Source organism: Anolis carolinensis, chromosome 5 (assembly GCF_035594765.1).
Source record: "Anolis carolinensis isolate JA03-04 chromosome 5, rAnoCar3.1.pri, whole genome shotgun sequence".
NCBI lineage: Eukaryota > Metazoa > Chordata > Lepidosauria > Squamata > Dactyloidae > Anolis > Anolis carolinensis.
Genome location: NC_085845.1, coordinates 193,876,507 through 193,901,997, shown reverse-complemented (window position 1 = coordinate 193,901,997; position 25,491 = coordinate 193,876,507). Strand labels below are relative to the sequence as shown.

At 40.0% G+C, this 25,491-nt stretch overlaps 1 protein-coding gene across 2 annotated transcripts in view; it reads right to left on the bottom strand.

Annotated features, from left to right (window-relative positions):
• Positions 1–25,491, bottom strand: part of st8sia1 (ST8 alpha-N-acetyl-neuraminide alpha-2,8-sialyltransferase 1) — a 156,168-nt gene that overhangs the window by 66,933 nt on the left and 63,744 nt on the right. For both annotated transcript variants that reach the window (XM_062983217.1, XM_062983216.1), the window contains exon 4: positions 21,714–21,806. In XM_062983217.1, the coding sequence (XP_062839287.1) occupies positions 21,714–21,806 (93 nt within the window). The remainder of the gene's footprint in view (positions 1–21,713; positions 21,807–25,491) is intronic.

The window sequence follows — 25,491 nt, the reverse complement described above, 5'->3', positions numbered from 1 at the left end:
GTAGGCTCATGTTTAACTTGTTGTCCACGAGGACTCCAAGATCTTTTTCACACATACTGCTGTTGAGCCAGACGTCCCTCATTCTGTATCTTTGCATTTCATTTTTTTCTATCTAAGTGGAGTCTCTTGCATCTGTCCCTGTTGAACTTCATTTTGTTAGTTTCGGCCCATCTCTCTAGTCTGTTAAGATCGTTATGAATTCTCCTTTATTCTGGAGTATTAGCTGTCCCTCCCAATTTGGTGTCATCTGCAAATTTTATGATCATGCCTTCTAGCCCTTCATCTAAGTCATTAATAAAGATGTTGAACAGAACCGGGCCCAGGACGGAGCCCTGTGGTATTCCACTTGTCACTTCTTTCCAGGATGAAGATGTTGCATTGATGTGCACCCTTTGGGTTCGTTCACTTAAGCAATTACATTTGACTAGTTTGCATGCCAGAAGGTCATGGGGGATCTTTTTGAAGGCCTTACTGAAATCCAGATAAGCTACATCTACAGCGTTCACTGCATCTAGCCAGTTTGTAACTCTATTGCAAAGAATAGATCAGATTAGGAAATGGCACTTGTGCAACTGAAATTTCTGGAAGACCACTGGACTGGAAACATTCAGCACATCACATGTTGGTCTTTTTCCCAAGCTCTGATTTCCAGAACCATCCTGGACACACACACTCCTTTGAGATTAAAGTATCTCCATGCATGATATTGGCAAGAAAAAGTACCCTCTGCTCTCCAGATGGCAGGAAGTTGATAAAAACATCACAGGGTTTCTGTGAGTTTTCCGGGCTGTATGGCCATGTTCCAGAAGCATTCTCTCCTGATGTTTCACTCATATCTATGGCAGGCATCCAACATTGCCCCAACTAAGAGTGGGTAATGGGGTGGAAGAACTTTTCACCTCTGTTTTTTATTGCCTTGCACTGGGTTTATAAATAGAGACAGGTTGCTTTCCTTACTCTTCTTTGCTCTTTTCAGGTTTCATTCTAATTACAGTAGAGTCTCACTTATCCAAGATAAATGGGCCGGCAGAAGATTGGATAAGCAAAAATCTTGGATAATAAGGAAGGATTAAGAAAAAAGCCTATTAAACATAAAATTACATTATGATTTTACAAATTAAGCACCAAAACATCTATTTTACAAGAAATTGACAGAAAAAGCAGTTTTATACACAGTAATGTTATGTAGTAATTACTGTATTTACAAATTTAGCACCAAAACATTGCAACATTTACTACAAAAACAATGACAACTAAAAGGCAAACTGCCTTGGATAATACAGAACCTTGGATAAGTGAAGCTTGGATTAGTGAGACTCTACTGTATTTTCACCTCATTTATATTCAATTTCTTATCTGTATAAATACACATGAAGACATTTTAAAATCATCAATGCAATGTGAAGCCCTCAAGTGTAATCCCTGTAATAAACACATCCTCTCCTTTTGTCTAGCTCTTCCCAGGTATGTTTCATTGTATATGGTATGTATATTGTATATATATTGAAAAGGAGAAAAAAAATGCTTGCCACATGTCTCTAAATTTTATCCTCAGCTTATTCATAACACAATCCATCATTTTGGTTGCAAGACCTTCCCTCAACTTATATGTGAGGTCAACTTATACAGAAGTATATAAAGTAGTTAAAAATCCTATATTAAAAAGGTTACAAGAAGAATTAAACAGCCCAAAGCATTTCAAACCAGATTAAAAACACGCACCATAAAAACAGCAGAACTTTTACAAGGCTGCACGTGGCAGGCAAGTGAAATTAGTCAATCTGGGTTCATGCATAAGCAAAGCCGGATCATCATATAAGTTCCACACACGGTACTTTTCCTTCTGGGGAACGGAGCTCTTTATGCCTTGCCCGGGGTCTTTAATTACACGTTTTGAGATAGAGGCGGCATTTTTAACATCTGCTAACATGACAAAAGGCAATTTACAACTTTCAGAACCCTGAAAAATTGAGCAGCGCTCTAATTCTCTCGCTAAGAGCCCTCCGTCACCGAACAAGCTCCAGTGACAGTACGAAGCAATGTATTCTCCCTGGAGTTTAGCCGAACAAAAAGGAGATTTCAGATAATAGAAAATGGACCCTAAGAGGAACAGATGCATAGACAACTCCAATAACAGTCTCAAATTACTAAATTATAGATGTATATGCAGTGCTTTCTGGTAGATAAAAAAAAAAGCAAATGTGGGATTGTACCTAAGCACAAGGCAAAAAGTGGATACTGAAGTTTTGAAACTGCTGTTTATATTGTCCTTCCTTCCTTCAAAAAATGCAATATTCACAGCTGTATTCATCCACATGCCGAAAAATATTCCCTGCCTCCCAAAAACATTGTGGTTTTCCACTAAGTCCTCTAGTGTGATTATATAGCAGGTATGGGCAAACTTCAGTCCTCCAAGTATTTTGGACTTCAACTGTTTTGGAAGGCCGGGCTGTGGAGCAGCTGGTTAGTAGCCAGCTGCAATAAATCACTACTGACCGAGAGGTCATGAGATCGAAGCCTGGGTCAGACTGGGCTCCCTACCGTTAATAGCCTAGCTCGCTGTTAGCCTAAGCAGCTCGAAAAACAGTTGCATCTGTTGAGTAGAAAATTCAAGGTACCGCTTTATGCGGGGAAGCTAATTTAAGTAATTTACGACACCATAAAAATGCAAGTAGCATGTGGAAAGGAATGAGGAAGTACTCCATCAAGGACTTGATGTCACAAGTAGACGATGAAGCGGCAGCTCCCCCTGTGGACGGAATCGAGCATACCCTTATGAAGCCGGAAGCTGGAAAATGTTAAATTGCCTTTGTGTCTGTCTATATGTCGTATATCTAATGGCATTGAATGTTTGCCATGTGCATTGTAATCCGCCATAGTCCCCTTCAGAGTGAGAAAGGAAGAATATAAATACGGTAAATAAGTAAATAAACAAATAAATAATTCAACTCCCTGAGGGGGAAAAGGAAGGGGCCTGAGGCTGTTAGAAATTGTGAGAGCTGAAGTCCAAAACACCTGGAGAATTGAGGTTTGCCTATGCCTGTTCCATAGTATGATCTGGGATTTTTATTATCCACCTCTATGTAAGGTCTTGGAATGTATTCCCTGGAAATTCAGAGATCACACTGCATTCCTGCACACTTTTTCTGCTGTTGCAATTAAAGCAGTTCACAGATCTTAAAACAGATCTTTAATATTTGCAATTATTGTTGTTGTATTCCTTCAAGTCATTTCCAACTCATGGAGGCACTAAGAAGAACCTATCATGGGGTTCTCCTGACAAGATATGTTCAGGGGAGTTGGGCATTGTCTACTTCTGGGGCCCAGAGTATATGACTTTCCCAAAGTGGCCCAATGGATTTCCATGCCTGAATCCTGAACTCTCAGGGTGCAATTAATGCACTGGATACTCCACCTCAGACATCAGAAGAGCTAAAAGGCCAAGAACAAGCCACGAGAGTAAAGACAAAGATCCGCCCAGAGGAAAAATGTTCTTCCCACCAAATGTAGCATTGCCCTAACCAGAGCCGGTCCAAGGTAATTTTCAAGTGTAGGCAAACAGAATCCCCCCCCCCCCCCCGGAAAAAAAACAATCACTGAAAAATAAAAGTGTCGGATAAGCAAAAATGTTGGATAATAAGGAGGGATTAAGGAAATGCCTAAATAAACAACATTCTGAAAACGGGAAATCCAGACAGGAAGCAATCAGGGCCAACTAACACCCCCCAACCAAGGATGCCCCCAGGGAAGAAGCCCCACTTGCCTTGCTTCCTAGACTTCCTACAGAGGAGGAGGAGGAGGCTGAGTTGGATGACCCAGTAATCTGAATCAGTACAACTATTTCTAACAATGTATGTCAGATTTTCTCAAACTGACATTATCCAGAAGTGCTGGACATTCATTACTGCCATCTCTGCCTTGCACATCCATTAGAAAGTGTAGATTCTATATCTCTGCTAAACTAAATAGTTGCATACAGGTGTTAAAACTTTAATCCTTGGGAAAATCTACTTATAAATGAAGGTACTAGGACTTATTTAACAATTTCCCTCCTTTCTCATAAATGGGGCCAAAAGTGGCTCACCTATGAATTAAAACAAGCTCCATAAATTAAAAAGTAACAGTAGAAAATGAACATTCAATTAAATAAGTGTGTATGCATTAAATTAATTCACCCAAGTTAGGTAAGATAAGCAATACTTACTTCACAGGCTTCCCAAAAACCATATTGTCTTCCTAGGCTCCTTTCTGCCGCAGGAGACAGGAGTTGCCTCGATGGCGCCCCCAACAACATGGCGCCACAGGCAAATGCCTAGTTTGCCTGGTGGTAGAACCGCCTCTGGCCCTAACACAAATCAAGGAACCCGAAAGGCACTGCAGATTGATTCAACCAGAGAAGTCAGCCATAGCAGAGCACTTAAGGAACCAACCAATTATTTGAGAACACAGAAATGCTGGACCACTCTCACAACCACCATGTCAGGCTACACAGAGAAGCTGCTGAAATTCACAAGTATGTGGATAATTTCAACAGAAAGGTGGAAACAATGAAAATGAAAAAAATCTGGCTACCAGTATTTAAAAAAACTCTAAAATCAGGACAGTAAATAAAGAACAACACTCAGAAACCAGGAATTCCAGACAAGAAACAATCAGGACCAGTTAGCATCTCCCAACAATGGATTCCCCCAGGCAGGAAGCAACCAGGCCTTGAAGCTGAAAGGCAATTCAATGTTAATCAAGGTGGCCAATTGCAACATTCACACTTGCTTCAAACAGACAAAAGTTCTTTCTCCCACCCTGGACATTCCATAGATATATAAACCCCGCTTGCATAGTGTCCAACAGACCTCACAACTTTTGAGGATGCCTGCCATAGATGTGAGCAAAATGTCAAGAAAGACTGCTTCTGGAGCATTGCCATGCAGCCTGGAAAACTCACAGCAACCCAGTGATTCTGGCCATGAAAGCCTTCGACAACACACAGAATTAATGCAGTTTGACACCACTGTCCTGGCTCAATGCTATGGAACCATTCTTAGTCTTGCAGTTGGCCAGGATAGCATGACACGTAAACGGAGTGTCAAAATGCATTAATACTACTGTGTAGATGTACCTCCAGAGTCCTAGCCCAACATTGCATAGATGCAATAAAAAAGGACAAGAGAGGAAGGAAAGAAATAAAAGAAATTTAGGTGCTATTGCAAGACAAATGGTTGGACTTCCAATCCTCAGCATGTTTAAAGAGGATCAGTGGAACTGAAGCTGACCATGGCTGACTTAAATCTCATCCATTTCTCTGTTTCTACTCAATGTATAACTGTGCCTAGATCCAAATCATAATGACCAAATGGAATCAGCTTGGTGTGAATTCTGAGTATGTTAGTCAAAAACAATAACTTTTCCATGCTCTCCACCCAGTCAAAGAGCAAATGGGAATCATCTTGACATCTATTGTACTAGGTCTTGGTTCTCCTGCAGTCTCTAAAACTCAACAAAGATGGTGAATTTAAATTAGTCAAGTTCCAAAAGTTTATTCAAAAGTTGATACTGAATCAATGACAGGAAATTCCAAAAAGCAAACCTTGTTTTTGCCATTTTATACAAAGAACATTTTTTTGCTATGCCATTGTATACAATGGGACGTGTGGTATATTCACCTGGCCTGGAACAATATGCAAGAGATCATGTTCAAATAAATGACTTTCTGCAAGTATTCTGAATGGCAAAGCTCCACAAGAGGATGAAACCAGAACATCTGAATCAGCTCTGAACAGCAAAGATATCTGCTGTGGACAAGTCATGCGCGGCTAATGAGTTAATCACAATTTGTTGGTAATTCAGCACAGAAATGCATTTTCCATATATAGAGATCTAACACATCCTGTCAAAAAGCGTGCTTGATTTAAATGGTGAGCATTAAGCAGAAAACCTTCCTGTGGAGTACCCTGAAGAGACAGACAGCTATGACACACTGTGACAAAATTTTGCTCGAGGGCTAATAAGATAATTCTGGAAATTAGGAAAAAGTCAGAAAAATATTCCTTCTAGTTTAAAGGATTCATCAAGGACCACTTTGTGGTGTTAACTCAAGAGTGGGAAGATAAAGTTGTCTGTGAATCAGGCTCAAAAATTAATCAAATTATAAATCAACCACTTCATTGTTGCTGTACATGTTTGCATGTGTCAGTCTGTGAGAATTAAAACAAATCCTCCAGCTATAGTGGATGAAAAATAACTGCTATTTCTGACTAACTAATACCAGCACCCAGTAGCTGACAGAATATAATCAAGACAAAGCTCCAACTGAAAATATAAGATTTTTCATGAAGGGTTTAACATGGTAGGTTGTGCCGCCCACACTACTATGGATTCCACTGAAAAAAAGCAGTCTAAAAATGCTCTTCAATGGATATGAAGCTGGAATGGCTGCTGGCCTCCATGTCAATAGGTCACTGAATCCACTCCAGGTATTAGTACACACTTTAAAGGATCTATCTGGGAAGTAAGTTTAGTACCCAATGTAACTCCTTTAAAATCTAGGTTAAAACCTGGAGTGGAATCACTTGTCCTTCTGACATGGAGTTCAAGTTTGATTTAGCACATCCTACTACATTGGCCTAAATACTCCAAAGGCACCAGATTCCATCTGATCCTGGACTCTAAGCACAGTCAGCCCTGGTTAGTACTTTGATGGGAGACACCATTGGATACAAGGTAAGGTAAAGGTTTTCCCTTGAGATTAAGTCTAGTTGTATCCAACTCTGGGGGTTAGTGCTCATCTCCATTTCTAAGCCAAAGAGCCGGTGTTGTCCATAGACACCTCCAAGGCCATGTAACAGCATGGGACGCTGTTACCTTCCTGCCAGAGCAGTATCTATTAATCTACTCACATTTGCATGTTTTCGAACTGCTAGGTTGGGAGAAGCTGGGGCTAACAGTGGGAGCTCACCCTGCCTACCGGATTCGAACTGCCAACCCTTCAGTCAGCAAGTTGAGCAACTCAGTGGGTTAATCTGCTGCGCCACTGTGGGTTCCGGATAAAGGTGCCATCGCTTATATTTCTGAATGAAAAACTAGCAAAACCATTTCTGAATTGCTATGAGTCGACAGTCAACTTGAACGCTTACATATCCTCCACCTGTCCTGGCTTGGCAGTCCCACTTAACCCTCCCCCCCCCCCCCATTATTGTTGCTGCTTCTAAAATATCCCAGTTTCTCTTTTCATTTCTTCCCGTTGTCCTCAGCTTGCTTCAATGGCTACAAATTGAGTTTAATGTGCAAACTCATTTTGCACTCAATACAGAAGGAAGGCGAGGAGGGGAGGATTCTACATCTTGCCCTTCCCAGTTGGCTCAGGTAAAAGTTAACTGCTGTTCTTTCTCATTCAAAACCTTTTACCATCTTGACCACACTCTGATGCTGTTTGAGAATATAGGCATACCTCATTCTATAAACTGGACATGTGCCTGGCCATTACTTCTTTCACAGAATATTTGGTACCAGAAGCAGAAATAACATTGAAAGACAAGGGATTGGTTCTTACACCAGACAAAGGAAGAACATAGATGTCCCTCCATATTTGTGCGTTAATTCATTCATGGAGTGCTATTTTTGCTACTGCCCCATTGTTGCCCTGTACACAACCTAAACAAATATGTTTTCCCCAGGCATGAGAACGAGACAGCAACAAGTGAAAGAAATCTACCCTTTGGAAGGGACATTCACTTCTGGAAGAGTTATTATTGTGAGGAAAAGGGATGTCCTTTGAAGCTTTATCACCATTCCTTGTTTCCATAGCAAGCCAAATTTTTCAAAATCCAATTATCACAGGGACAGAAGGTGAGGTGAAATCTTCTGAACAGGGGCACAAACAGTTAAACAGCCGTGAGTAGATAAACAGATACCGCTTAAGCGGGGAGATATTTTAATGCTGTGGCGCAGGCTGGTTAGCAGTCAGCTGCAACAAATCACTCTGACCAAGAGGTCATGAGTTCGAGGCCAGCCCATGCCTGCGTCTGTCTCTGTCTCTGTTCTATGTTATGGCATTGAAAGTTTGTCTTTATGTGTGTAATGTGATCTGCCCCCGTGGCCAGAAACATGCACACCTCCAGGAAGCCGAAGACGGAAAATGCCTATATACCTCTGGTAAGAGGGACTTATGTGCTCTCTTTTCTCTCTATTTCGCTGTTCAAACCTGTTCATTAAGATGTTCTCAAAACAATAGGCAGGAACACACAGCTACTGTAATATTTTCTACAGTTGAAATCCATTCTCCTCCAGGTCAAGCATTATCGCATTATTCACTGCAGAAATTTTGCAGCAGCCCAACACTAAAAGGCTGCGTTGATCCAACCCTCCTATACATTTTTCCAATACTGAGACACTTAAAAACACCTAGAATCATAGAGTTGGAAGAGAACTTGCGGGCCATCAGCCTTCTCTTCTGCAGGCTTAACATGCCCAGCTCTTTAGGCCGCTCCTCATAGGGCTTGTTCTCCAGACCTTTAATCATTTCAGTCGCCCTCCTCTGGACACTTTCCAGCTTGTCAACATCTCCCTTCAATTGTGGAGCCCAGAACCTAGCTGCACAAGGAGAGCAGAGTAGTCTAAACACAGGTATAAAAGGACTTTATTTTAAAACCTTCACTGTAGAATACTTTGTTAAATGAGATATGTCTGTTTTTTAAATTTGTGATATTTTGAAAGGTATGCCTTTAGCATTCTTCTGCCCACTTAACTCTGGTAGGTTACATATGCTGAATTTACAAAAAAGGGTTGGCATGTTTGCAGGTGGAATCAACGGAACATATTTCACCACCGCGGTTGATATGAAATACAGCTCCAACTGAGACACATAATTTTATTCATAAGGAAGGCTTGTCAGTGCTAGTAGAAACAGTAATTATCGCGCACAGAAAATAACAATCTATCACAGTGCTACAATAGAGCCATTGAACTTGGAGTCCTGAAATGTGCATATTTTCCTGGATAAGTTTAACGAGAGATAAATTATTTTCTTTATAAAAAAAACTGGATGGGAAATAGCTCTGTGGTGTAGCAGGTGGCTTTGGCTTACCTGGCATCTCGGCTTAAGTCCGTTGCATACCATAGATTAATGCAACATCAACCTCTGGCCTGATCACCTTGGGCATTGGACACCCCAAAGGCCACTCGACCAGAGAAAGTAAGCAAGGGAAACTTTCATCTGTCCTTCATCTCCAGAATCATCCAAAACCAGCAACTTCAAGAACTATCAGAGTACAACAGGGATGTAGACCAATACATACATGAGTCATAGCAAAGTCATAATTCACAACAAAGTTTTGTTGTGCAGTTGCCAAGTAATTCTCTGGGTACAGCTATATTCCGCCTTCTTGCACTGAATCAACTACCTCGTGTTATACTACTCATTCATTGCACTTTGCCCAGTTCGTTTTTACCCCCTCTTCTTGGGTGCCAAATCCATGTTTTAGTATGATTATCATTTTATAATTTGTTATGTTTAGAGTGTTGAATTTTAATATTTGTGTCTGTATTTTTTGATGTTTTATTTGGTTTGCTGTTTTTATCCAGGCTTGGCCCCATGTAAGACAACCTGAGTCCCTTCGGGGAGATAGTGGTAGGGTATAAAAATAAATTATTATTATTATTATTATTATTATTATTATTATTATTATTATTATTATTATTATTTTATGACACAGCAAACAAGATAGATATGCTGGATTTCATATCACAAAATCACAAGTCAAACACTTCCCAAGTGCCTAGGACTATGTGATGTATTTTCGGATGATGCGCACAGATCCCATTTGGGTGGCCTTTTGCAGTTGGCAGATCGTAATTTTGTCAATGTCTATTGTTTCCAAATGCCAGCTGAGATCTTTTGGCATGGCATCCAGTGTGCCCATCACCACCGGGACCACCTGCACTGGTTTCTGCCAGAGTCTTTGAAGTTCAATCTTGAGGTCCTGATAGTGGCTGAGTTTTTCCTGTTGTTTTTCGTCAATGCGACTGTCCCCTGGGATGGCGACATCAATGATCCAAACCTTTTTCTTTTCCACAACTGTGATGTCTGGTGTGTTGTGTTCCAGAACTTTGTCAGTCTGGATTCGGAAGTCCCACAGTATCTTTGCATGCTCATTATTATTATTATTAGGCTCCTAGCTAATAATTATAACTTAACATGCCATAAATATTCCATTTTTGTTGTTAACTCAATGGGAAACACTCTTTTTGTAGTGCAATTATAACTTTTAAAATTACTTTTTTAGTTATGACAAATGAGCTTACTGAAATGGCAAATGAGAAATATCACATGATTCATGTGCAGGTTTCTGCTGTTCCATGCCTCATCTAATTGAAGTACCCAGATCTTTTAAAACTAACTAAAATTATCTGTTTAAAATGAATATTTTAACTACCCTTACACCTTTCAAAATAAACTACTTTTTCAAACCTTCAAGTATAACTGTGCCCAGCAACTCTGGTGGTGGAGGGAGCCATAACTGATTACTTTTTGGAAAGAGGATTCCCAGCCTTTCCCACAATTAGCTGCCTAGTCAGGCATGCCAGGTTTTGAAAGTGAAGCATTAATATTCAAATGACCCCTATGATTTTCTGAAAATGCAAAAACCACCAAATGCCAAGACCTTCCCTGCTCAGCATTCCTCACTGTGCTCGTTTTAATCTACAAATGTAAGGATGCATCATACGGCCTCCATCACTATTCAAAGGGTGACTCACAAGGATAAGCGAATTAACACTGATTATATGGCAGGAGACGTCACATTTTGTATCTGCTAGGAGACCTGGGAAGGTCATCACCAGTATCTCAAGACCTTGCTGTTCCGATAAGAAGAAGATCACTCTAATAATTGGACTAAGTGGAGCTTGGGAACATAGCCTCACATTTTGTAAATAGTTACTATGAATGTATTCTTTTATTACAATCAAGCGCTTGGCATTGAGGATGTAAGAATTAATGTCATTTTAATGACGTTCGAACACAAGCAATGGATCGTCTCCAACATGGGTAACATCTTTGAAACTCTGGAAAAACCAGCTGAAACTTGGCTAAAACTTGGTAGAACTTTACTAGTCACTTTGAGGAAAGTGGGAATGATGATGATGATGATGATGATGATGATGATGATGATAATTCAGGTGCATCCTGAATGCTTTGTAGCAACCATTGGTTTTCATAGCAATAGGCTGACAAATCTACACTATATTCTAGACCTTTAAAGGAGTTGTCCAAAGTGCTGAACCTCTTTCAGAATCCTAGAACTTTTTATAAATTCAGCAAATGTGGAGTCTGACTATAATTTTTGGGCAGTGACAGCATCACCAATTTCAACAACAGAAAACGGCGAGGGAGTGACTGCAAAATACATCAGTGGGGCATGAATTGTCTATTTCACACTTAAGCTAACACTGACTGGGAGAATTGGATACTTTTAAACTCAACATTTTTTTAAAACTTGCTCCAACAGCCAGGAGCAAAGTAAAAGGCCTATTTTTCTCCCTTTGGAAACTATTAGTCCAAAAGCAGTGCTGCACCTTCCCTTTTGTTCTTCTAATAGGAATCCATCAATTTATGCTCCTCAAGGTCCCTATGCAATTAAGTCAAAGTGAGCACTTCTTCTTTTAACAGCTTTCTTTAGCTTCTGACATAACCATAGAAAATCTAATCAATTCCAAGCTGCTGCAAAATGGTTACTACGGAGCAAAATCAGTCCATATGGCCTTGCTCCTTCTGACAATTGCATACAATTTTTCTCCTGCAGTTGCTGGCAATTTATTACTGGAGGCAGGATGCCCTCCAGAAGTATCGAATAAGCAGCTTATGTTTGAGCAAAAGAAAACCAAATCTCCTCAGTCCTCCAAGCACAGCTAGTGCTACCATAAGGAAATGTGAGATTGCTTTTAGGGGAGGCCAGCAGTGGTCATGAAGGGTTGAAGGGCAGAGTTGCAAGTGCTTCTAAGATGATCAGTTGCCCTAAGTGTTAAGGAAAGGCAATATTAAACCATGACATACATTCAAACAAAATTCAGTGCCAGCGCAATTGACTTGTTAGGCATTTAGCAGACATCTTCATCTTTACTCCAAGGATCAAAATGTGTTGGGTTGGCCCAGCTTCTCAGTAGGCACCCACACTGGCCTCCCATGTACTGGAGAGTTGGTCTGCCAGATATGAAACACAGGTTTAAATAGATGCATTAACTTGACTGTTTACTTTGAAATTGACAGCGCAAAGTCTCTTGCCAATAACATATATGGTTAGCAAACCAAAATAAAGTTTCTCAACATGTGGACAAAGGCAGATTTAGGGTGGACCCCCTAACTGCAGAATTCATGTAGTTTGACACCACTTAAAACTGTCAGGGATCAATGTTGTGGAATTGTGGGCACCATAGTTTTACAAGGTTTTCAGTTTTTTCTGCCAAAGAGTGCTGGTGCCTCACCAAACTTCAGCACCCAGGATTCCATAGCATTGAGCCAGAGCAGTTAAAAGTGGTGCCAACTGCTTCAATTGTTTATTATTCAGGCCAGTGTTTGGCTTGATGGTGTTTATACTGTTTTATTTTATCTGCTGCCTATATAAAAATAAAGTTGTTGTTGTTGTTGTTGTTGTTATTATTATTATTATTATCATTATTATTATTGTGCAACAGTGTAGATGTAACCTTAGATTTTGGTCCCTAGAGCCATTCCACAATTTGGACTTGTTTTTTATATAAATGTGAGAAACAGCAAAAAGAAAACTCTCTTCATATGCGGATCTGTCCCACAACTTTGGCCATAGTAACAGCCTGATCCCATCAATTTTTACTCCATTGCTCAAGTAACAGGAATGAAAACAGGGGCTCATGTGGTCAAACAATATCACAGTATGATCAAACGGGAAACAGTGATTAATGTGAAAGACAAGAGTCTGCAGCAGTTTGCTTTTGTCCGAGGATACTTTTCTATTTAAACTCAGTTTGGCGAAGCTGAAATAAGCTGGAACAAAGAGAGGAAGTTGGAAGAGGAAAGATAAACAGGGACAATTTAAAAGCAATTGAAAGATGTGTTGACAAAGGATGAATCAGGACTGTTCCTGGCAAATCAGAAGAACTGGAGGTTCAGGACGCTACTAGGTAAAAAGAAGTTAAGTCCTGGAGTTATTGTACAAGTTATCACTGATCATGTGGCCCTGCTAAGAACAAATACATAGGACTTTTGGTGTAAATATGTATATTTATCTCTCACATTTCTATATCAATAAAAGCCTCAAAGCTGTGAACAACAACAATATTACTTTCTTGCAACAACGGAGGGAAAAGAAATATCCAATCCTCCCTTACAGGCACAAGGTCAAGGAGAGAACCTCCAGAGACAAACAGTTCTTAGGAGAAAATTACAAGGGCAGGGAGCACAAAACAGTCAAGTATTACCACAAATGAGTAAACAAGATTTGTTTTTTAAATGGGAGACTTTTTTTCTGGAAATCTACAATGCAAAGGCGTTAGAAATATGATCAAAGAGAGAATTCAGAAATCTGCATGCGGGTCAAGGACCAATGATGGAGAGAAGAAACTCTAAATTTTCATAGACAAAAATGTGTATGTGCAGCCAAACAATGTCAGATTCTGGTCAAGGTATTAATGAAGAAAAATAGACAAGTTCAGAGAGGCTGCAACAGTTTGCTTTTGCCTAATAACAAGACTCCCCCCACTCCTGAGTTAAGTGAGACCAAACTACTTTTGTGCTTGGAACTCCGTTTGCAGGAAGTAAAGTTGGTTGAAGGCAATCATGGAGAAGAAAAAAACTGGGACATTTTAAAAGCAGCTGAAAAAGTGGGACAACAGAGGATTAACTCAAGCCATGCGGAGAGGCAGGTAAGCAATAACGTAATACAGTAGAGTCTCGCTTATCGAAGCTTCTGGATTATCCAAGCCATTTTTGTAGTCAATGTTTTCAATATATTGTGATATTTTGGTGCAAAATTCGTAAATACAGTAATTACAACATAGCATTACTGCGTATTGAACTACTTTTTCTGTCAAATTTGTTGTATAACATGATGCTTTGGTGCTTAATTTGTAAAATCATAACCTAATTTGATGTTTAATAGGCTTTTCCTTAATCCCTCCTTATTATCCAAAATATTTGCTTATCCAAGCTTCTGCCGGCCCGTTTAGCTCGGAGAAGTGAGACTCTACTGTAATAATAATAATAATAATAATAATAATAATAATAATAATAATAATAATAATAATCACCATCTTGGGTTATCCCTGCTAAATCAAGGATCTGGAGAATATGGACAAGGGCAAAACAAAGTGGATAGAATCAGATTCAAAATCTTAACTATCTGGATACCAAACAGGGTTCTTTTCAATGCATGATGACAGTTGCATAGAATATTTCCAACAGTTCAGAAATAATTTGTAAAATATGATTAATAGAATCTCTATCCTTTTTTTCCTCTTCCCTTTTGCTTCTGTTACTAGAGACAGAGTTCAAAGTGCATAGAAGACGAAAATTGATACACTTTACAAAACACTTTGATTTGGTTTATCTCACTGCAGTGAATGCATTATTTCTATGGCCATGGGTGACTGGGGGTGAGGAATAAAACCCTGGTGTTCCAAATGACTCATTCCTGGCAGTATCTGTGGGAATAACAATGAGGTAGCGCCTGAAAGGTCTGACACAGACTAATTTCTCCTGTCTGTCTGCAGCTGCTCAATGGATCACTCTCACGGGGGCCTTGAATGAGTCAGATAATCTCGCAGACTGATGGCTCTGGATTTTGGAGCACTCAGATCTCTTAACACCGGGAGTGAATTTACACACAATGGGCACGGGAAAAGAGGAATTATGTCAACCTAAACCAAAACTGAAATATCAGTCAGTATTATAATAACTCAGCTTGGCTTCTCCATGAAGGCTCTCTGGGGTCTCAGACAGAAAGAGGTCTTTATCATCACCTGACCTTTGTAGTCAGAGATGACAGTGATTGAACCAGGTGACAGTGTCGGCATCGAGAATTGGCAATTCCATCATCAAGGGCATACTGAAGTGGCCTCCCTTCCCAATCCTGCTGGAGGCTCCCACCATTTCAGAGCTTCTCAGAGTGTTTAGCTATTTGATATAAGGAACACCCTTTTACTATGCCATTATATATAACGGGACTTGAGCATCCACAGATTTTGGCATCAACAGGAGGTCCTGGAACCAAACCTTAGCAGACACCAAGTGCCCATTGTAATTACATTTATAGCACATCCTTCTTTCAATGAGGTCAAGACAGTACACACAACATTCTTCCTCCTCATATTATATTCACAACAACCATCTCACATATGACAGAAAGCAAGGAGGGAGAGAATGAATGGAATTGGCTCTCACTGGAATTGGCTTTTCTAAATCCCAGTCTTGCATTTTCACAACTGTATCAGTGCTACTCAAAATGATGTACCAGCACTAAACCACAAGCCATTTGCAAAGCCCACAATGAATTTCCAGGGAAGAAAAATAAGCATTTCTAACAAATGAGCATGCATATAGTTTGGTCCTCTTCATTAGCCTGAAAAAGACCTCATTACATCACACTGGTTCTCCGGTTGGATTGCATTATTAATGCAACAAAGAGGGCAAAGTCAAGAGTCTGCACATAGCTAAAGTAACATTTAACCTGTTTCACCACTGCAAAATTAAAGCATTTTAATGCCATGCTAACTACTATGCCTTCATCTTATGGAATACTAGGATGTGCAGTTTCAAGAGATGCTTAGAATTATTTTCTGGGGAGCAATAGTCCATTCTCCTGAACTACAGCATTGGGTTCTCTAGTATAGAAATACAATTTATTTATTTCAGAAAACCGCCCAATCCAGGATTTCATAAAATAATACTATAGCAATTAAAGTATTTTCACAATGCTATAATTACGTAATGCAGATCTATTCTTGGAAGGGTGGGTAGTTGCTCACCCAGTGCTGCTTTCACCATGATTCTGGCCCACTTTCTTCTAACTTCACATTTAGTCACATGGTCCATATTTGCATCCATCTTTGACACAAAAAGGGGACTGCTGACTGAGTAGATTTCATGGGGACCAGACCTCTGTTTTATAAGCATTAGCAGAATGAATTCACCTCTAACGCCCCATGCAGTGACAAGTCTAACAAAGAACAGGCACAAACCCATGACTTTGTGCAGAAGCTGACCAACAGTGATAAATCAAAACAGGCAACTACATCCAGCCTAAAATTATCCTCTGTTAATTAAATGAATTGGGTAGAAATAAATTAAATTATGTCAGGCTTACATTTTGTTCTCTTAACTCAACTGGGCATCTGGCCTGTGCCTTCAGCCTTCAAATTAAATACCGAGAGATGCTGTGAGTGTTAACAGAATGATGTAGAAAATGGAGAATGAGGTAATCAAAGCATAGAGAAGGACTTTCTTTGCAAGATCTGCTATATGTCTGTCCTTTAACAGGAGTGATGGGATGATGTTAGAGTTATTGAATGCTAAACAGTTAGTAAAGGTAAAGGCTTCTCCTGACATTAAGTTTAGTTGTGTCCGACTCTGGGGTGTGGTGCTCATCTCAATTTCTAAGCCAAAGAACCGGCATTGTCCGCAGACACCTCCATGGTCATGTGGCCAGCATCACTGCATGGAGTGCCATTACCTTCCTGCTGGGAGTGGTACCTATTTATCTACTCACATTTGCATGTTTTCGAACTGCTAGGTTGGCAGAAGCTGGGGCTAACAGCAGGAGCTCACCCCACTCCCTGGAATCAAACCACCAACCTTTTGGACAGCAAGTTCTGCAGGTCAGAGGTTTAACCCACTGTGCCACTGGGAGCTTAACCGGAGACCGAACAGTTCCCGTTTTAAAAAAACAAAACACCAAATTTCAGAACTTTGCCATTTTGTTTGCTATACTAGATAAGAAATTCTGGCAGTTTTATTCCAAAAACTAAATTTTCCAATTTTAGCTTCCTCTCTCAGGAGAGGGAAGTCTGGAACTGACACTGTGATAGTCACTGCAAAATAGAGGCCAAAACAAACTACCAGCAACACCTCCATTTATGCATACATATTCAAAATTTTACTTTGTGGCTTTCTGCATAATAGCTTTGGAAGCTGGGTTGAGAAACATTTTAAGAACTGCAAAATGTGTAATGTCAGGGGGACAGTGAATCTGTTCTGGGCTTTCGTACATACAGTAGAGTCTCACTTATCCAACATAAACGGGCCGGCAAAACATTGGCTAAGCAAATATGTTGGATAATAAGTAGAGATTAAGAAAAAGCCTATTAAACATCAAATTAGGTTATGATTTTACGAATTAAGCACCAAAACATCATGTTATACAACAAATTTGACAGAAAAAGTAGTTCAATACGCAGTAATGCTATGTAGTAATTACTTTATTTATGAATTTAGCACCAAAATATCACAATGTATTGAAAACACTGACTACAAAAATGTGTTGGATAATCCAGAACGTTGGATAAGTGAGACTCTACTGTATTTGGAAGTAGCTGTCCAAAGTTCTGATCTGCACTCCCCAATTAGGCTCAGCACCCTGGATAGCTCCTTTGAAGTTCACATCAAATGGATTCATTACCCCATTGACACTGGATATATCAGTCTGTATTGAAAATAAAGTGATCTATAAAATTATAGCAAGTCTTCCTGACATAGTTTATTGGTCTTTTGAGTCATATCAGCTAACATCTCCATGACATGTTAACCGGCAATGGGGCCAAATATATTTCTCAGCATTAACATCAACACTCCCAAACAATGGAACTACATCCAACTGATAGTCCTAAGTCCCACTTTTTCAATAGATCGTTTAACATGAAATGGCATCTGATTTTGAGTCAATGATCTGAAGACACCTGTAACCAAGCCTCTCCTGTACACATTTACTTGGGAAGTGGTTGGCTTTATAGTGCAGTGGTTTGTGTGTTAGACACAGATAAGAGGAAATCTAATGCCCACTTTGCCATGGAAACACACCAGGTGTCCGTAGGCAAATCATCCTTTTTATAGCCTTTGAAGAAGGCTATGGCAAACCTCCTCTGAATAAATCTTGCCAAGAATATTCAATGATAGAGTCCCTATCGGGAATCTCCAAAGCCTTTTGGAAGTATGACCCTTTTGGAGATTAATTGGCATTCACAATATTTGGAATCATCATAACCTTTTGGAAAGGCATGACCTTGTTAGAGATCGGAATCTTTTTTGTAAAGTATGATCTTCCTGAGAAAAGTTAAAAACTTGCTTGAGTCAATCTTCTCCTTAGTGGTAAATATCCACTAGTATCCAGGCACGGCAATTTGGGTTTATCAGTTGTTAGACTGATATACCTGGTTATCTCTCTGAACTGTTAGGAACAAGGATATGTCAATGCATAAAATATATAGCAGATCTTCAGAAGTGTTATTTCAGTTGCCCAAAAAAATCTACTCACCCATAAAATATATTGGTTTTAAATCATGCTTTCAAGAGACCAAAAAACAAGTAGTCTTTGTTAAAAGTTAACATAGTAGATTTACTTACAAACTTCATGTATTTAGCATACAGGTACACTGCTTATGGGTTTCATGTTCACTAACACTCACTTCAGTCTAATACATTACTGAACATTGGCTTAATATAAACTGACTACTCACTGCCGCATACTGTACTATACTTAACTGACTTCATACATCAACCGATGCAAACATCAACAGTACTGTACTATACTTCTGACAAACAGACTCATACTCTAACTGACATCAACCAACTTAACTGACTTCCAACTAACTTCTGATTCTGAACATTCTCAGATCTGGGTTTCACATGGTCTGTAGTCCCACAACTTCAAACAACATAGAGTTAAGGGAAAACTGCATACCAATATATAACTACAATATAGTAAACCATCTCAATTATGTACATAACAAATAACTAGTATAGGAAGCTTATAGAAGGTTCCTTTCTCCAATAATTAGGGTCATAGAAATTGCTCATCCTCCCCCTAAATTTGGCATTTATAATTTGGAACTGGTCAATAACACTAGACTCTTTCTTCCATGGGGCAGTTAACACACAAATGCAACTCTCAGCCATTAAAAGGGCAACATAAAAACAACCCCAGAGGCTCTTCATTTAATGTTTGGTGCCCCCAAAATACCTTGTTCAAGGACAAGCATGAAAGCCAAAAAAACCAACAAAGAAACAGGGTATTTGTTTATTCATGAAGAACTCTCACTATTTAATTGAAAAACAACCTATCTAAGCAGTTTGCCATTTGGCAGCGAGCCTGAGCACAAACTCTCATATTGCATTGCTTTCAAGATTAAATGAAACCACGCTATCTTTTGGGGAAATTAAATTATTGCTTGCGTGCGCACGCGTGTGTTTTCCAGATCAGATTTAGCAGAAACAAAGAGATAAATGAGTGATGACAAAAGGCACAACTTAAATGGAAGAAAGGCCATCTTCACTCAAATTTGGTTCAAACAAAGCAAGATCCATTTAGCTTTCAGAATGCAAAGAAAAGCAGAATATTAGATTAAAATTCTGCACACTTTGTTATCTGTCAATTTGTCTTTGGTATCCACCTAAATATTTGTATTCATGTTTAAACTATGCTATAGCTATCCCTTTGCAAATGACAAGATATTTCATTAAATAGGTGGGGAGGGGGAGAGCCTGCTATCACACAAAATTTAGAACTGTGTTGAAAAGCACTGACAGTGTTTTCTCCATTTTCGTGACTGGTTTACAAACCTAAAAATCATGTTGGCCTTTTTTCCATAGCAAAAGGCTAGAGTGCATTTTAGTGAAGGTTGCAAAGAAGTACCTTTTTCCTATAAAAAGTTTGTTTTGCGCTGCTGGCAACATAGCATGCTTCTATGTGGAAACAGTGTTGCTCTGTCCATTTTCCTCTCTCCAGAGCATCTTATATACGAGGGTTGAATGAAAAGTAATGCCTCCACCTTCGTTACTTGGGTTTGGATGGGAATGTGTTAATAAATCAAACGCAGGAATAATCCTTAGAATGTGCTCTTTAACTACCACTATTCACTTTTCCACATAATCACCAGACAATTGGATACATTTCTGCCAACAATGAACAAATTTTCTGAAGCCGTCACTGAAGAAGTCAACACTCTGTTTCCGCAACCAGCGTCTCACAGTACCCATCGTGCATAGATCTTCCGATAGCCAAGCAAAGCAATAATGTGACCCACATGCTCTTGTGAAATGCCGATTATGCTTGAAATTTCTCTCTGAGTGATATGATGATCATCCTGAATCAATCTGTCAACCTTCTGCTTGTGAAACTCAGTGGTTGCTGTCACAGGATGTCCAACTTTCTGTTTGTCACACAAGTCATATGTTCCCACCTCAACATCTTTAAACTTACTTGACCAACGACACACAGGTTTCACATTAACACAATCACCATAAGCAGCTTGCATTCTCTGATGAATCTCCTTTGGGGTGACACCTTCTGCTGTCAAGAATTCAATGACTGCATTGCTTAAGTCGCATTGACCGACCGTCTGCACAGGGTTCCATACTTCTCACTTTAACAACACAACCGTTCAATGCTAAGGCTTCCCCCCAAATGGAACTGTAGAGAAGTGTCTACTGAACAAGCCAGGACCTGACGCAGACCAGTACTGCCATCTGTTGAGGAGTTATGAAGGTGGAGGCATTACTTTTCATTCAACTCTTGTATATTCTATAAATGATCCTTTCCTTTTAAGAGGTTGGTAAAATATGAGAGAGAAACACCCCATCTACACTGCATTATATGGTCAGTGTAGATTCATACAGTGCAGTTCAATGCAGTTAAACTGCATTAAATGAGTCTACACCAGGCATGGGTAAACTTAGGCCCTCCAGGTGTTTTGGACTCCAACTCCCACAATTCCTAACAGCCGGTAGGCTGTTAGGAATTGTGGGAGTTGAAGTCCAAAACACCTGGAGGGACAAAGTTTACCCATGCCTGGTCTACACTGACCATATTAGGCAGTTTCAAACTATATTATATGCCAGTGTAGATGAAGCCGCAGACAGCATTTTCAATTATTTCCCTGCTGTTCAAGAGAACACTTGCCTATTCTAGAGACTTTTGCGTTTCGCATGGGGAAGGGAAGGAAATCTATACGTTAAAGCTATAAGAACACAAAATTCCAAACAAACAGTCAGTAAGTTACATAAATACATATATACCCCCCTTAACATCATAATGATACCTTTTAACATACTTCATCATAAAAGCAATGTAATTACTGACTTTTAATTCACTGGTTTGTATTCAAGGTTGAAAAAAAATCCTGTACCTTATTTAGCCACCCACGACTTCTTAAATGTCAGGCCTATCTCCACAGTCCTGTGAACTAGAATCATGTTGTAAAATCCAGATTAAGGAAGCAGTAGTCTGTATGCAGGACCATATTTCAAGTCTGATTGGCAAGTGTACAAACCTGACTATCATAGCTTGGTTCTGCAAACACACCTTGGTCAGCCAGATAAAGTGCATCAAAGCAATGTAAACGTGTACCAAATGAAAAACTAGTTATATTCTGCTAGGGATATATTTATTTCTGTTCTGACAGTTCAACCATGAACACTCATGCTTTGTTTCCTTGCTTGGAAGCCAGTCCCTTCCAGAAGAAACAAGCAACCCGCTGCTTACCTTTTCTTAATTATGCTAGGATTTGCGGTTACCAGCTGAGTTTTGGACCCAACATCCTTGCTGTACTCACTGGTGAGGGGAGGAAGGTTGCATCTGGAAGGAACAAAAAAATGCATTTCAACGTCTCCTCTTATTATATATATATGTGTGTGTGTATCCATATGTAGAGAAGTTATGTGTTAAACAGAGATTATTGATATGATTTTATTTATTTGTTTGTTAAGGGAAAAGGGAGTTATATATTAGCAAGGAAAAGCCTAACATGGAAACTAGCTGGAAGCAGCATTTGGTAGGTTGCCATGGTAACACAGCTTCCCTTGGGAGAAAAAGGGGGCATGGCTAAGATGACAGTTGGAGCATATTTCCCTTTTAAAAGTTCAGTTGCTGTGAGGGTTTAAAAAGGACAGTTGCGGTTAGGTTTTGGAAAGATTAGGAGCTGGGGAAATCAGCTAAGGACGGCAGCTTATGGTCACTCAGGGGAAAGGCTGGGAATATAAGTTGACCGGGAGTTTAGTATACTGTTTTAAGAGAAGTTATTTAAGAAATATCCATTCAAACAAGACGGCATTGTAACTTAAGATCCGGAACGTTTACTGATTGAAACCACACACGCTTATGTACCAAAATAAACTTGAACTTTGTTATTGTTCATAAAGATAAGTCTCCTTGCCTCTCTGTAAGCCTGTTACCTCACGTTGGTGGCAGTTACCGTACCTATCTATATAAGTTACCGTACTTTTCTATATAAGTTACCATCTTTGCTCATTTAAACCCAATCAGTTCCGTTATCCTTCCTTATCCACTAAATCATCCCTGTCATACATTCACACATCCTCCATCCCTCCCTCTCACACGCGCGCACATCTCCTGAATTGGAGGCAGCAGTGGAATTTAGACAAAGATTTCCCCTGCCTGAGTTGAGTACCACAAATTGGGCCCTCCTCACCATATATAATATATTTTGCACCATTCAAAAAGATAATGAAATTCCCTATCCATTGCACTCAGTCAGCACAATATTATACAATATCATACAAAAGCTGACTGGCACAACCTGGGGATCATCAGACGCAGTGAAGACATCTGCCCTTGTGCTTTGCTACTCTCCTGCTCAATGTGGAACACATCTCACCACATTAAAACAGTGGATGTGGCTCTTAATGAGACATGACACGTTATCACATGATGTCTATGCCTTACACCACTGGGGAAATTATATTGTTTAGCCAATATTGCACCACCTGACATCTGTTGGAAAGTAGCAGCCTGTAATGAAAGGACCAAGGCAGTGACATCTCCGACCCATCCTCTGTTCGAATATCAGCCAGCATGCCAATGCCTTAAATCAAGAAACAGCTTTCTAAGATCTACAGAGATACTTGCAGGAACACCTCAGCAAGTGAGAATCCAAAAGTGGCAGGTTAAAACCAGGAACCTCAATCTGTGGCTGATACCGGATGAGAGACTCCTTCCTGGGCACACAGAAGACTGGGTGACTTGGAAGGCGTTGAACAGACTGCATTCTGGCACCACAAGATGCAGAGCCAATCTTAGGAAATCGGGTACAAGGTGGAGTCCATGACATGGGAGTGTGGAGAAGAGCAAACCAGACCGCTTACTACAATGCAACATGCACCATGGAGGACCTTCTCACAGTGACACCACAGGCACTCCAAGTGACCAGCTTCTGGTCAAAGGAAATCTAGTATAATGCCAAGTTTTTAACTTTATGTTTTTAAATACATTATAAGTGTATCCTCAATTCACTTCTGACACGATAAATAAATAGACAGCACAAAAGACTGTCATGGCCAAACAAATTATTAGGACACCACCATTAGTTCAGTGGCAGGGTATATTACTTGTCTGTGAAAGGTCCCACGTTCAATCTCTGTTGCACCAGGGTAAGGAAAACATTCCTGCTTGAAATCATAAGTGTGACGTGGGCATGGGAAGTTGTAGTTTTACAAGATCTTTGCCAAAGTGTGTCTCACCAAACTATAACTCCCAGTATTCCACAACATTGAACCATGGCCTTTCGAGTGCTATCAGAAAGCAATAATTCAACATTATAAATACAATCCTAGTTAATGTGTTGTCGAAGGCTTTCATGGCCAGGATCACAGGGTTGTTGTATGTCTTTTGGGCTGTGTGACCATGTTCCAGAAGTATTCTCTCCTGACATTTTGCCCACATCTGCAGGCATCCTCAGACATCTATGGCAGGCATCCTCACAACCTCCTTAGAGGTTGTGAGGATGCCTGCCATAGATGTGGGTGAAACGTCAGGAGAGAATACTTCTGGAACACGGCCACACAGCCCGAAAGACATACAACAACCCTGCACTCCTAGTTATCTTCCTCTTGCCCTAGGAGTCATTGCGGCTCACACTGACCTCTGATTAATCTTCTGGCTAGAAACAAAAAAAGGTTAGATTAAAAGTTTCCTTAAATGTGGGAGAGGGAATAATCCCTTGGTTTCATCCTGATTTGGGAAGAATCCCTTTTGTTAAGATTTCAGTTTTAATTTCCAAACAGTCAATACATTCTCCCTCCATCTCTATGTGCGCTTGCTTGAAAGACGAACTCTGAGCAAGTGTGGTTGGAACATATTGCAAGACCTGTCCTTAAGTCTCAGTTTTCCTCCTTGAAATCTCAGGGAGTGAGATTATCATGATCTGATAATCCTGGCTGTGCTTCATATCCTACAAAGCTGAGCTACTGTTCTTCTAGCGCACCTTCAAGTCAACTTGTGATGACCCTAAGAGTGCAGAATGGATGCAGTTTGACACCACTTCATGGCTTAATTACTATGGGATCTTGGGTGCTGTTCATTTGGTGAAGCTCCAGCAATCCTTGGCAGACCTTGCAAAACTACAGCTCCCATGTTTCAATAGTATTGAACAATGTGGTTAAAAGTGGTGTCAAACTGCACTCATTCTGCCATGTAGATGCACCCTAATGACCCTATCATGGTGTTTCCTTGGCAAGATTTTTTCAAATTGAATTAATTCTAGAGTGTAGGTCAGGGGTCCCCAAACTAAGGCCCGGGGGCCGGATGCGGCCCATCGAAGCCATTTATCCGGTACAAGGGCAGAAGGGGGTTGGGCTAAATGACCCAAGGGGTCTCTTCTTCTCTTACAACCATTATTATTATTATTATTATTATTATTATTATTATTATTATTATTATTATTATTATTAACATTGATGCTGGGTGGCCATCTGTCAGGGATGCTTTGCTTGTTCTTTTGGTGCATAGAGGCAGAAGGGGGTTGGACTAAATGGCCCAAGGGATCTCTTCCAACCCTCTTTTATTATTATTATTACTATTATTATTATTATTATTATTATTATTATTATTATTATTATTATTATTATTTATTGTTTGGTGGCCAACTATAGTCCGGCCCTCCAACGGTCCAAAGGATCGTGAACTGGCCGCCTGTTTAAAATGTTTGGGGACCCCTGATGTAGGTGTACCCTATGACTATTCCTTGAGCCAAGAGAGAGAGATTATGCTCCTATAGATGTATTTAAAGCCTCACAATTCCTCACTGTTGCCCAAAGCTGATGGAGCTGTAGTCTGGCAACATCAGGAGAACATATGTCCCACCCCTGCTCTGATCCATTGTTCAAATGAATGTCTTCCCCCTAGTTAATAACGTTACTGCTTATTAGTTGTCTTGCACTGTTTGTTAAGGAACTCCTGCTGTCATCAAGGAGCTATGTTTTGTTTTTTTTCTCTGCAGGACGTTTCTTCACACAACACTGAAGAG